Consider the following 14,909-nt stretch of genomic DNA (forward strand, 5'->3'; position numbering starts at 1 on the left):
GGAGAAACTAGTCGCATGCATTGCTCAGGTGTGATTTTGGCCCATTCTTCCACACAAACAGTCTTCAAATCTTGAAGGTTCTGTGGGCCTCTTCTATGAACTCTGATCGTTAGTTCTTATTTTCTATTGGATTCAAGTCAGGTGATTGGCTGGGCCATTCTAGCAGCTTTATTTTCTTTTTCTGAAACCAATCGAGAGTTTCCTTGGCTGTGCTTGGGATCATTGTCTTGCTGAAATGTCCACCCTTGTTTCATCTTCATCATCCTGGTACTGTAGGTGTTGGGACTGAACCAGCTAATATGAATTGGATTAATATTGGATTAATAGGATTGCTTTCTAATTACTGATAGATTTCAGCTGGTGTCTTGGCTTTCCATGCCTTTTTGCACCTCCCTTTCTTCATGTGTTCAATACTTTTTCCTTGTGTCATTCTACTTTATTACACAGAACTTAATTTCTGAACTTATTTGTTTTGTTTTCTTTGTATGTATGGATTACTTGGATTGTTACCGACATCTGGTGAAAATTTCAAGTCAACAGCACCTTATTATATATTAAAAAATATATTTACTGAGAAAAATGGTGACGCGTTCAATTCTTACAGTATTTGACCCGCTGTATGTTTATGTACACTCAAATCAGTCTCTGTCAGTGCCTAACAGCTTTCAACCTTATGTTCTGTTATTATCAGGAAACAAAAAAGAATGGAAATTACAGATGGTTGCATATTAGAAAAGAATTTGTGGAACCAAATGGAAGGAAAGGGAAATGAAAATGAGCAGTTCAAGGAAAGACACATTTATATTAGAGAATAGATGAGAAAGAGAGAGATAGAGAGAAAATAAGAGCTCGCATAGTGCTCATGTTAAGTGATTCCCATTATTCTTTAGAGCATGGCTTCAGGCTGCTGTGGTAAATGTCAGAAATAGAGATGATTTGCCTCAATCTTTCATTCATTCGTTCATTCGCACCAAAGACTCATGTGTACTGTAGTGAGGGTCTGACAGCTTTGAACACACTGGCAGTTTCTGTCCTCTGCCCACAAAGGCACAAATCCAATCAGTGCCGCTTCAAAGGAGCCCAGCGGAAGCAGGATGGCCAATCACATTTTACGGCTTCCACAAGCCCCTTGATGTCTGTTCTCCAAATACGTGCATTCCTCCATTCCCCCATTCATCCCTTTATCTGCTGGTTGTAGAGGTGACAGCGGAGCAGAGATTGTCTTATCAAGAGCATATCAAGGTCTCAGAGGTTCTATCACAGACCCTTCATTATAGTTATAGCTGAGGAAAGAAGCCTAATTCAAATAGAGCATATCCCGTTCAGCTGAAAAGGCATCCAAGTGTTATAATTTGTTTGTATTAGTATGTTAGCATAAGTAAGCTGCTTTGCTCATAAATTATGAAGCATACAATCTCACTGTTCAATCTGACAACAATTTACTGCCTGTCTGCCAGTGTAATTCAAGCTTGGCGATTTGCCAGAGAGTCAGAGACATGATGCTCAACAGACAATCTGTTAGCAATAACTCTTTAACCCCATAAACATCTTTGTTATTATTAACTTTGCAGTGTTTCATGAATCTGTGAGAAAACTCAACATCCTCATTGAGAGTGGTGAATATTATAGATAACCAGCAAAATATTTAAATATTCATCGCCTATATTTAACCTTCACAGCTCACATGGTGATAATGAAAATATTAACAACGAGGCCCTCTTAAGAACTTCTTAATGAGCTACTGATCAGGGCACAGTCCTCATGGATCACTTATTACAGTCATGTGATTCTTCCCAGTATGAATCTCTGATTTAATTAAAGTTATATGACTCTTATCTTTTAGAATCTGTAGCTCTCAACAAAAGTCTTTAGTTTTTTACTGTTGTAAGAGGTGAGCTACACCTCTAGAGTAATGTTTGTGTTAAAACACAAAGATCTTAAGAACGATGTAAGCTTCAAGAGAAATTAATTATACAGTACCGGTATACCAAATACATGAGCTTGGATATAGTAGAGAAATGAAAAGACTGACAACAGACTTCAGATGCAAAAGTGATACTCTAGATAATTATAATATAAAATCCATTATTGTTTAATGGCTGGAGCTATTGTTCACCATTTGAATTGATTCACTTGTAGAAATGGAATTAGTCTAATGCAGCACTGCTTTTGTCTTCCGCAATCACCAGTGAAAGCAGTGGGGAAGAAAAGAGGAATTAAACCAGCAGTGAGCTATTCATTTTCAGAGCAAAAATGAAAATGAGTGAGTTGAACTTTGACAGAATGTGTCTTTAAGCTCTGAGGCAGTGGCTCCTCGTGAGATTCCATTAGCAAGAACGATGCCAGAGAGGGCTTCCTTTGTTAAGCCAGATCAATAGCAGGAAAATCAGTCTTCTCTGGTGATTTCATAGACGTGTATTGGTCTCTAGATCTATCATTTTTAGTTTCATGTGTCACTTCTGTAGTCTGGTTTAGAGATACTACATAGCAGACATACTGTAGTTTTGAAGCTGAGGAGTTAGTGGATTTGCTTAAGGATCACTGACAATGATGGAGCTCAAATTGAGCAAGGAGTATTTCTCTGAACACATTGAGCTGACCTTTGAAAGGGCCATCATCATAATCAATTGAATTGAATCCTCACCACATTATCAAGGCACAGGGTTGTTTGCCCTGTACACCTCTACAACAGAATCAGGGATAATGGCTGACAGAATGTATTTAAGGCCAATGAGAGTAAATGCAGTGGCTGATCAATACAGATGTTCATCGTACTCTACATCTGCAGCTGATTTACCTGCCATGAGCAATATGATTCTCTAGAATCATAATCTGATTTAATTGAATCAGAGCATCCAAGGACCTGCTCTACCCTAGTGAAAAATAAATATACTAAAATGTATTTGAAATACATTTAATTTTATATTACATGTATATATTACAAATACATTTACATATTATGAACTTAATAAGAACGCCCTGCAATTGTACTTTTGGTATACTAAACTGGTATACTTAAATTCTGCTTAATTGGAACAACTAATTTTGTACTTAATGCACTTTAATTGTGCGGAAGTAGTGCTGAAGTCCAACTAAAGATATACTGAAGTATATTTGATTGTGCTAAAGTGGAACTATTGCAAGTATACTTGAAATACCTTGCATTTAAAGACTGATATTATTCAAAGATCATACAATCCTCATCAGTAGTGACATTAAAACACATTTTAGACTTCATATTAAGAAATGTGCATTGTGCACAAGTAGTACTCTAAATAAAGTTTAATTATAATTTTTATATCAGTAAGTCTCGAGCGATATGTCAGTAAATATGTTAATAGATTTGAACTATACTTGATATGTAATAAATGTATTTTAAATATATTGCTTTTTTTTAAACTTGGGTACATGCACAGCCATGGTGTTTTGGAAGGTGTGCCACACACTTTTTGTGTTGTCCACAATTGTGAAATTTTGTTTTGAATTATGTTTATTAACCTTTATGAATTAACAATTCACGATAAATCTGTTAAACTTAAAAATATATTTAAAAATATTAATACTTTTTTTGATGGTTACTTGATGCTTTACTTGATTATATTTTTGGATTTTGTTTACTTTTTTTTTGCTGAATATAATGGTGTAAAGGTTTTTAAAAAACTATACAGTATGTATCCAACATGAATATAACCACTGGCACATGCATTAGATTTTTAAAATATTTTTTTCTTTTCTTTATCTCGGATTCTCTTGTCTAATTGTCATTGACCCAAATGCTAAATCCTTCAGCAGCTGCCAGCTGTGGTAATGTTGGCAGAATGCATGAAATAGCTTAAGCTTTTATCATCGTTTTTTTTTTGGCCTTATTAAAATTCACCTTTAATGCCGTTTTTCCACTTGGTTTGGCAAAACCGAAAATAGCCTGCTTCCTTTACAGGGCCCATCTGAGCATGTCTTATCTCAAATGGTGGGGAGAGGTACTTATCCAATTGTTTGTGGATCACTTGGCAAGTCAAGAAAGAGATTGAATAAAGAAAGGGATAGAAAGATGGGAAATAACTTTAGTGAAAATGAGCCAGCCAACAATATTTGCATAAGTGGAATCATTGCTGCCCTGCTATTGGATTAGCCTAGTGAATATGCTAATGTCCGGGGATGGATGATGGAGGCGGGTCTTGTGGCTTATCACTCTCCTACATGCCCCCTGAAGATGATGAACCTCGGTCCCGTGCCGCAGATTAGGGTACTTCAAACAGTGCAGGGGTCCCCCGGGAGTAACGTGTTCAGATTTCAGAACAAATTAGCAGACATCAAACAAGCAGGACGAGATGCTGGATCAAAGGAGAGACGCTCACCATCTTTGTCAGCGTAGCAGCTTTTGTAGGGTCACCAGTGACTGTGCCCCTCTGTGCTTGTCCTACACTTTCTTTCTTTCTTTCTTTCTTTCTTTCTTTCTTTCTTTCTCTTGTTTGTTTGACAGACAGTTTTGTATTTTAATCCCATCTAAAACAAACATATCTGCTTTTTAACGCACAACTTTTAATCTAATTGAATTTAAGATAATTCAAAAAAGAGTTATTGTGGTTACAGTAGCAACATTTTAGGTTTTATGGATTAAACTTAAATTTACAGTAAAGAAATACTAATATATGGAAGTGCACATAGTGTCATACACGTAATTACAAAGCACCAAAACAAAAAATTAACAACATAAGATATAACATAAAAAATAAAAAGTTAGGCAAATGCATATATTTAGAATTTAGGCATAAACCAATCCAAAACCATCATATAGGGAATTTTGGAAATGTCAATTATGTATTTTTTGGGGGCGGTAAAAATTATGATAATTTTTTAGTGTTCATTTATTTTTTTCCTTAATTACGTACCATATCTAAAGCTAAAATTTTTACAAAGCTGAATTTTGCCAAGACTTTTTTGCCAATTTTTTGGGTAAAATAACAGTACTGTTGATATCCCATGCTATAATAAAAAAATGAAATTAATAATAAAGAGAGGCTGCTTGTTTATTTCAGTGGGGTTTCTACAACCTCATATTTCTTTATTCCTCATCCAGATAACAGACACCCCCACCTTAGTAAAAATTTTGACATCTTGATTCTGTCCGATTCAGTAAATAAAATGACAGTCATTCTGCATTAAAAATAGTACCTCTGACATCATGTATGAAATGAATCCCATCCAAACAGCACTTTAGGCTACGCATTTTGCTGGTCCCCATGCGTCAGTCCCTTTTCTCTGTATCTCAAAATCAGTGATGGGCAAACTTGGCCCTTCCAGGCCACTTTCCTGCAGAGATTTGATCCAACCCTGATAAAACTCACCTGCCTGTAGCCTTCTAGTAGTCTTGAAGACAATGATTAGCTGGTTCAGGTGTGTTTGATTAGGGTTGGAGCTAAACTCTGAAGGAAAGTGGCCTGGAAGGGCCAAGTTTGCCCACCCCTGCTCAAAATCATTCTTGCTTCTTTTGACTGTGGGGCAAGGTGAGAGATGGCACAGGGGGGTATTTGGGTAATGTGTGGGTGTAAGAGGAAGGGGAGGGGTCTTTTTCCAGTTTCTGAGCACAATCTTGACCTCCAGCTATGCTCTGAAGTGCAGACACACAGCAGTCTGAATCTGCCCTGCTCAAAGATCAACTGAGCTTGGCGGTCTTAAGACAGCTGTGGCCAGAAGCTGCTTCACCAGCAGTGACACAGGTACATGGAGATACTGTAAACAGAGCTGGAAGTGGAGATGCGACAGTGATAGTGAGATCACAATATGACGTTTAATATATGTTGAGTGATAATAGTAAGAGATTTAACATCTCAAAAACATACTTAACATTGAAGTAACAAGGTTATACTTTATAACTTTTGCTAATATTTTGGGAGCTGATTACAATATCAACTTCATACCATAGTATACAAAGTGGTAACCTGCAATTGTTTCTTTAAAGAACTGTTTATCCTTAAATTTAGTTTTGTTGGTGGAACTTAATATATTTGGGTTGATTCAGTAACATTTTTTTATTTTAATAAAATTCATGTGGACGTGTAGATGTTACAACATGAAGCTCATTTTTAGGTTACCATTTCTTCATGTCCAACAACAATACCATGTACCATGTGTTGTTATTATGATGATGTTTTGCAAAATTTAGTGCTAAAATAAAGTGCCAAATTCAAAATTCAAAATCTGGAATTGAACAATTTAAGAAGAACATTTAATAGCAGAAAAAATATATAAAAAATACATTTTTGAAGTGAGATTTTTATTGAAGTGATTTTGAGAGAGAAAAACACCATTATGGCTTAGGATGACAGTCACAAGATTGTGTGTACTAGTCGTCATGCTTGTTAGTTTCTGCTCGGCTACTGTGATATTGCATTTAGCCCGTGGCCTGTTGTAAAGCAGACTTCACACAGAATACTTCGTCTGCTGCGTTTCCGTGGCAACTGGGCAGAAATGTACATGGCTCATCCCCTTATCACCAGACGACACTCCTGTTCCTGCCCCAGGACAGACCACATCCCCCCCAAATTATTATATCCATATAGACACACACATTATGTATGTAAAGGCCCACATGACTACAGTTATTTTTAATCTCTAGCTAACATCCTGCTGCAATGACTACACATACTTGATCAAATCCACATTGACCTTTATTTTTATTCTTACTGATGGCAGGTTTGTAAAAAGTACATATATTTGCATATTATATATTTTTTTGAAATAAATTAATATTTTTATTCAGCAAGGGGACATTAAATTGATCAAAAGTGACATTAAAGACATTTATCAAGTTACAAAAGGTCTCTATTTAAAATAAGTGCTGCTCTTTCTATTCATCAAAGAATATATCAAAATGTATCACAGTTTTAACAAAAAATATCAAGCACACTCTTAAAAATAAAGGTGCTTAAAAGGTTCTTCACAGCGATCCCATAGAAGAACCATTTTTGGTTCCACAAAGAACCATTCAGTCAAAGGTTCTTTAAAGAACCATCTCTTTCTTACCTTTTTATAATCTGAAGAACCTTTCTGTTTCACTAAAGGTTCTTTGTGGCGAAAGAAGGTTCTTCAGATTATAAAAAGGTAAGAAAGAGATGGTTCTTTAAAGAACCTTTGACCTTCTATGGCATCGCTGTGAAGAACCTTTTAAGCACCTTTATTTTTAAGATGTTAAAGGTTATTTTTGGAACCATTTAGACAAAAAGGTTCTTCTATGGCATCGTGAAGCACCTTTATTTTTAAGAGTGAAGCACTGGTTTTCAGCTGGTTTCAATACTGATGATAAGGTTGAATGAAGAATGATAAAAAAAAATTCTTGAGTAGCAAATCATCATATTAGAATGATTTCTGAAGGATCATGTGACAATGAAGACTGGAGTAATGACCCTAGAAAAAAAAAGTAATGTATTTATTTACATACATTTATTTCATACTGAGTATAGTTCAAATCTATTAACATATTTACTGACGTATCGCTCGAGAGTTACTGATATAAAAATTATAATTAAACTTTATTTGGAGTACTACTTGTGCACAATGCACATTTCTTAATATTAAAGCTAAAATGTGTTTTATTGTCACTATTGATGAGGATTGTATGATCTTTGAATAATAAAGATCTTTAAATGCAAGATTTGTAAAGTGTATCTAAAGTATACTTGCAATAGTTCCACTTTAGCACAATCAAATCTTCTATCTTTAGTTGGACTTCAGCACTACTTCTGCACAATTAAATTGCATTAAGCACAAAATTAGTTGTTCCAATTTAGTATACAAAAAGTACAAAATGTCACTACTGATGAGGATTGTATGATCTTTGAATAATATTAGTCTTTAAATGCAAGGTATTTCAAGTATACTTGCAATAGTTCCACTTTATCACAATCAGATATACTTCAGTATATCTTTAGTTGGACTTCAGCACTACTTCCGCACAATTAAAGTGCATTAAGTGCAAAATTAGTTGTTCCAATTAAGCAGACTTTAAGTATACCAGTTTAGTATATTATTAAAAATTGCATTTTTATTAAGTACATAAATATGTAAATATATTTGTATAATACTTAACATGAAATAAATGTATTTCAAATACATTTTAGTATATTTATTTTTTCACCAGGGGATGCTGAAAATTCAGCTTTGTCATCACAGAAATAAAATACATTTTAAAATATATTAAAATAGAAAACGGTTATTTTAAATTGCAATAATATTTTATAATATTACTGTTTTACATAACATAAAAAAATTGTACTGCCTCTAAATTTTGAACATTAGTGTACGAACAATGCACTGAACCTAAAAAAAAAGACACATTTAGTGCTTTGTACATTGAATTCATACTTACACAAAGTGCACATTCACAACTCACCTTGTGTCTTTGTTCTTTTGTAGTGTTCATATCCTGTCTGGGAAGACTTCAGTGCCAAGGCCACCAAGCTGCACTCTCAACTCCGGTAAGTTCAGTCTCCGGCTCACATCCGCACCTGTCATGTGAGGAGGGTTTTATTGAATGCTGAGAAAAGACATCGTCATTAATTTACCTCATTGTTTTTTAGAACCACGGTTTTAGCAGCAGTTGCATTTCTGGATGCCTTTCAGAAGGTGGCAGACATGGCGACCAACACAAGAGGTAGGCATGTATGAGAGCATGTGTGTGTGTGATTGAGTGGGTTTGTCTTTCTTGACTTTCTGTCCAGCATGCAGGGATATGTATATCTCATTATGAAGCATATGCATTGGATGAAACACTACTGGAGAGAGAAAGATTACTGTAGACGCCGAGTGTCCAAAACCAAGGATTATAGAAGGTACAGAGCCAGAACCTCTCTATTTAATGCTCTCATCTGGCAAACAATGTGAGGATGTTTTTGTGTTAATGTTCCTATTCGTTATTTTCATGAATGTATTGGTTAGGTTTTATCAGGAAATAATTAAACAGCTATATTATTCATCTACATCTCTAGTGAGTGTTGAACAGTCTGTTCACATGGCAGAAGTAAGCGGATGTTGTAAATCCTTGACAATAATGGATAAATGAGAGGGAACAAAGACGTGCCTCATAGCTGTTGAGAGGCTTGCTGGGTGTTTTTGGTTATTTATGGCATGGCGCTTTAGTAATGATTTGACAGAGTCAAGATCTTCAAGGAGAATCGACTGACGAAAATAATGTTGTTTGGAAATAAACCAGCAGTCTCATTATGATTATATTACTGTATTGGGCTTTTTTCTCTTCGTCTGGGGATTTGGATTTTTTTTTCATTTCATCTCATTTTGTGGCCTGCCTGAGGTAAAGAGTGTGTTTGAAGGAGTATGATGATCTGTGTTATTATGGGTTCATGTGGGCATGTTGTGTTTTTAATGAGCTGACGGAGCTGGGAGCCTTCCTCTGTGCATTGTAAAAGCAGTGAGGATCTCATCCGACCCCAACTGTGACTCATAGGCGGCTGTTTTAGATTTTTGGGGTATAAAAAGCAAAGGGAAGCTTGAACAGAGAGTGAGAACAATTAACAAAAGGAACATGAAAAAGTCACAAGGCTATAAGAAAATGAGACAGCATATTTTATTACAACAAACAATTATTTTATTTTATTTTTTATTCATGTGTACAACCATGACCTGTGTGATACTGTTTTGCAATATTTTATTCATTATATTTCAGTTATTGTGGCAAACAATTTCACAACTGTGGAATCAATATAATTATTTAAGCTAAAATATTTTTTCATTTTATGTATTTATTTTTTAATTATTATTGCTATTAATGACAGTTATTAGACTTAGAATTGAGTCCTTAAAGAACAAACATTAGTTTCCTTTTTTGTCTCATACAGTGGTCAAAATTGTTAATTGTTCTCAAGCTTTTAATTTTTTCTTAGTGTGAATTAAATTTATACACTGCAAAATTCTTGCAGTGTTCTCTTTTCAATCTATTTTCCAATAATAATAGTCATAAATGCTTAAAATGAGTCTTGAATATAAATGTAATTTGTTTGTATTCCAAATGCACATTTTTGGACTAATTTTAAGCATTAATTCCACAAAATGTATTAGTTTTTTTTTCTTAAATATTTATTAAATCATATATCTGGTCAATTCACATCACTGTTGTTCACTGTTGTCTCATTGCTCTGACCAGTTAATTACAGTTTGTATAAATTATAGATGACATGTAGTTATGTAGTTCAGAGCTGGTGTCTTGGATGTTGGTCAGATGCTGCATCACACTCATTTTTTTCTTTAACACTGTTTTAGTGATTTGATATGCAAGCCTTTGGGTCAAATTTGATTTCCTATGTTGTGATTTAGACATGCATCAGCCATAGCCCACATCCAGCCTTTAGCTCAGAATAGACTGAGACTGACTCTAGCTGAAAGGATGACAACGGCTTTCACAGGTTTACATTTCAGAATGATATGAGCAAAATTTTATATTTCATCAGTCAATAGAAAGGGGATTAGCATGACATGGAGTAGATAAAAGTGGAGTAGATAACCTGGGGCTTGAGCTCGTGGCACAGGTCAGGGCTCTTAAGCACAGGTCTCTCTGGGGAAGGAGGGGTCACATACTGCTCAGTGATCATCTGACCTGATTGATGTGAATTTGCTGAATGCCAAAGGGAGAGCGGCCGCCAAGGTCTGACACACCTCACAGACGTACCCTGGAACAACTTCAAAGAGAGAGAGAGAGAGCGCGGCAAGCAGACATAGTCTATGGATTAAACAGTGTGTGGACCACAGGGCTGCTGGAAGACAAAAATTGAGAGATGGAGATATTTTAAAGGTGACATGTCATGAAAATCTGACTTTTCCAGGTTTTAAGGGCTATAATCAGGTCCCTGGTGCATCTACCAACCAAGGAAACGTGAAAAAGATTAACCCAATCACTTTGTTTAGGTAAGCCTTTTTCTGCAAGCGTCTGAGAAAACGAGCGCGTCTGATTTCGCTCCCTTGGTGACGAAGTTTAAACTCATATGGTTTAAAACGCATGATTTCAGCACGATAAACATGATAATCAGAACCAAAACAGATGTTTTTAGCAGATACGAGCTGTAAAGGCGCAGCTCTATTCTGGAATAGGGGACGGGGAGCAGCAGCTCATTTGCATTTAAAGAGCCAGGCCCGAAAAACAGCTTGTTTCTGCTTCCACTCAAAATAGGCATTTTCAAAATTATATAATAAATTATCTGTGGAGTATTTTGAGCTGAAACTTCACAGACACATTCTGGGGACACCAGAGACTTATATTACATATTGTAAAAAGGGGCATAATATGTCACCTTTAAGACAGAAAGAGAAACAAAAGGAGTGAATATGAGGGCATGGATGGGGTGCTGTGTGACATGATAGAATTCAAGTGAACTCAGATAGGACAATGTATCATAATATATTCAACCAACACTTTCTCACTCCCAACTCGTCACATATTGATGCTTGGTCAGGACCTTTTGGCGTCACTTTTTGATGCTCAAGGTACCCCTTTAGTGTCACTTTTCGACGTGCAGGGTCCTCCATTGTTTTCAGTTGTTTTGAAATAATTGAAATAATTTTATAGAAATGTATACTTTCATTGGAGCACCTAACCCCACCCCTACCCTAAACCTACCCACTTCTGAACAATATAAAACACAAATAAAAATAAAAGGTATTTATTGCAAAAACTGACCATAAAAAAAGCAGTATAAAAGCATTACAAATAAGTCCTGTTACATTCCAAGTCTTCTGAATCCATACAATATTTGAATCCATAAAATGATCCCACTCCGTTAAGCACTCGCATCTTATTCAAAAAGATACTCCCATACATTAGCATGACGCAATCGGTCACGACTCGAGACCAACAAGAGCCAATAGCATTTCACAACCAAGGCTGACGTAAGGCTTCTTCTGGTGGCATTTTTTGAATTTTTTGCACAGACTGCACACAGGATCTGAACTTTACGGCAGATGCAGACGGTGATCGCATCTATTCCTCTCACAAATCAATCTTTTTGCCTTGGAAGACTTCGAATATGAATATTTTTTGAATAAATTATGACTGTAGCTGTATCTGCCTGTTATATTTTGTGTTTTATTGACAAATGGTATAGGGGCAGGGGTTGGGTTACATGCTCATAAAAGTGTAATGTAAATAAAAGTGTTGTGACTGTTTACATTGAAAAATCACACCCCAACATATATACAATAATGGCAATATTATGACCCAATATATAATTTAATCATGGTGATAAAATTTTATAAGCCAAGGGTTTCTTATTTAAAGCAATGGAGGACCCTGCACGTCAAAAAATTATGCTAAAAGGGTACCCTGTGCGTTAAAAAGTGAAAGAGATTGAAAGAAGGGAAGGAGGACTAAGAATCTCCAATGACAACTGGCAGTGCTACATTTGCTACAAGTGCCTGCACTTCAGCGTCCGTCCATCTATCGCTGTTCTCCATACTTGCGAAATAAGTTGACACAATGTTTACAGTATGTTTACACAGCGTTTTAAATCATAGCGGGTGAGGATATTCTCGAACGCATTTGGCCAATCAATGTCTACTTACATCACGATTAGTACCAGTTGTGCTGGTTAGACCCTGCTCCGGAGTAGGAGCTAATTTGGTTCTCGAAAAAGGCAGTCCGGTACTAAAATCGCAACCAGTTCCGGCGGTAATTAGTTCTGGTACTATGAAAAGGTTCCCGTGGTGCAAAAGGCCCTAATATGTGACGAGTTGGGAGTGAGAATGTGTTGATTCAACGCATAAATTTTTGGAAACTCCCATTTTAGCAGGGCTGTCATCAGACAACCGGGAACATTGTGAGTGAAGAAACACACTAAGGTTCTAATTGGGGCCCTGAAATTAGTAACAGTTTTTTCACCCTCTATCCTCTAGTTTTTAGTTCCTCTAGTTTTTCATTCCTCTAGTATCCATTATAAAAAAATGATTAAAGGGGTCATATGATGCGATTTCAATTTTTCCTTTCTCTTTGGAGTGTTACAAGCTCTTGGTGCATAAAGAAGATCTGTAAAGTTGCAAAGACTAAAGTCTCAAATCCAAAGATCCGTCTCACGCTTGAGGTATTCGGCCAATCACAACACACTGGATAGCTGGCCAATCACAGCACACCTCGCTTTTTCGTGCTTTGTAAAAATCTACGCGTTTCAAAAAGGCGGGGCATAGAGGAGAAACAATAATGTACAGTATGTGGAAAATAATGTTTTTTTAATTTTAAACCGCATAAACACATTTCATTACACCAAATACACCAAATAATGTTCTTTTTAGCAGCATCATATGACCCCTTTAAAAAATGTGTATCTCATATTCAAAAACTAAGCGTGCCTCTAACTAGATTTTTGCAAAACTTGAATAATGCACCTACCTATATATAGTATATATAATTCACTTCAGTTTACAGGTGAAATGAACACTAGTGGCAGTAAAACTCCAATAACTTTTATTCCTTTTTACACAAATCATGATTACCTTAGTTGATTATTTGTAAACTTTTATATTTTGATGTTTGCATCACATAACCAGCTCCATATGTATTGCTTTTCTGATGTAAACTTGCTCAGTCGCTCACCTGGTACAAGTTTCGAACTTGTAATGTGGAGTCCTGTGAAACAGAAGTCATGATAAAAGAACTCAAATTGTATTTATTTATTTTTTTATTCTTATGTTTGTTTTTGTTAAGTCTATCAGTTAGGTTTAGGTTTAGTGCAAATGGTAGGTCATTTTCAAACGCGAAGGAGGATTAACAAACTGCCATGATACTGTACGTACAACAACCAACAAAATACATTGCCATATTCAAAGTGTTGCGAAACAAGCAAAAAGCAATGTAATATCATTTTGCAAAAATGTCACCACAGGCACATTTTTCCAATGAGCATGGGTTGCATATTCATGTTTATCTGGTAAGGTTTATGTTTGGGAGACAAGTTTCACCCCCTCCTCATCACAGCAGCGCAGACTGCCACGAAGGAAAGAGGACGGCACTGAACCGCAATAAAATGGAAGAAAACACACAAACACAACTGCACACACACCCAAACACACTCCAGGCCTTCATCCTCTCGATGGGGGTCCATCACTATAGTGAGGGAGGAAACTGATGCTTCCTGCCAGTAACTGCCTATAATCTGCTTCTCATTTACTGTTCTTTACTGCTCTTCGTCCTTAAGTTCATCCTCCTCCTCCTCCTTTCCTGCCACGACTGAGTCTAGCTAGCTCTCTTCATCACCAGCATTTTTTTCTTGTGGTCTTACATGGCTATAGATTTACATAAAGAAATTCTGTCATCATTTATTCACACTCATGTTGGTCCAAACCTGACGTCTTGTGGATCTTCTTTTTTAATCTTCCACAGGGAAAAAAAAGGTCATACCGTTTTGGATAACTAAAGGATGATAGAATTTTTATTTTTTGCTGAATTATCCATTTGGTCTGGTCAAAAATGACTTTGGCTTGTCTTCTTGGCCTCTCACTTTCTCTTTTTCCTCTTGCTGAGTCTCTCACAAGGAGTTACTTTAAATTGTAATAATAATAATAATTATTATTATTATTATCCTACTACTTGTTTCACTTCTGTTTCAGTTTTTATAACCATTTCTTACTATGTGTAAGTAAGTTGTTTTTTAGCATGTAAGTTTGGCAGTGTTATTTTTTAGGATTACTGATAAACTACTGTCCTTTGATTTGTATTATTTGTATTTGTTATTTATTTTAATTTTAGTTAAATTACGTCTGAATTTATTATATCTGTATAGGTCTTTTTTATTAAGTTTTAGTTTTATTTAATTTGAGTTATTTTAATACTTTAATACTTTTAATACAACAAACTAAATGGAAATGAAATAATATATATATTGAATTTATAAATGTGTATATATATTATATATATA

At 35.6% G+C, this 14,909-nt stretch overlaps 1 protein-coding gene across 4 annotated transcripts in view; it reads left to right on the forward strand.

Annotated features, from left to right (window-relative positions):
- The window catches only part of mtss1lb (MTSS I-BAR domain containing 2b), a 79,676-nt gene that overhangs the window by 7,464 nt on the left and 57,303 nt on the right, over positions 1-14,909 (forward strand). For all 4 annotated transcript variants that reach the window (XM_016497106.1, XM_016497108.1, XM_016497107.1 and 1 more), the window contains exons 2-3: positions 8,413-8,474; positions 8,577-8,650. In XM_016497106.1, coding sequence (XP_016352592.1) covers positions 8,413-8,474; positions 8,577-8,650 — 136 coding nt within the window. The remainder of the gene's footprint in view (positions 1-8,412; positions 8,475-8,576; positions 8,651-14,909) is intronic.

The sequence above is a fragment of the Sinocyclocheilus anshuiensis genome, unplaced genomic scaffold, assembly GCF_001515605.1.
Source record: "Sinocyclocheilus anshuiensis isolate Anshui unplaced genomic scaffold, SAMN03320099.WGS_v1.1 scaffold502, whole genome shotgun sequence".
NCBI lineage: Eukaryota > Metazoa > Chordata > Actinopteri > Cypriniformes > Cyprinidae > Sinocyclocheilus > Sinocyclocheilus anshuiensis.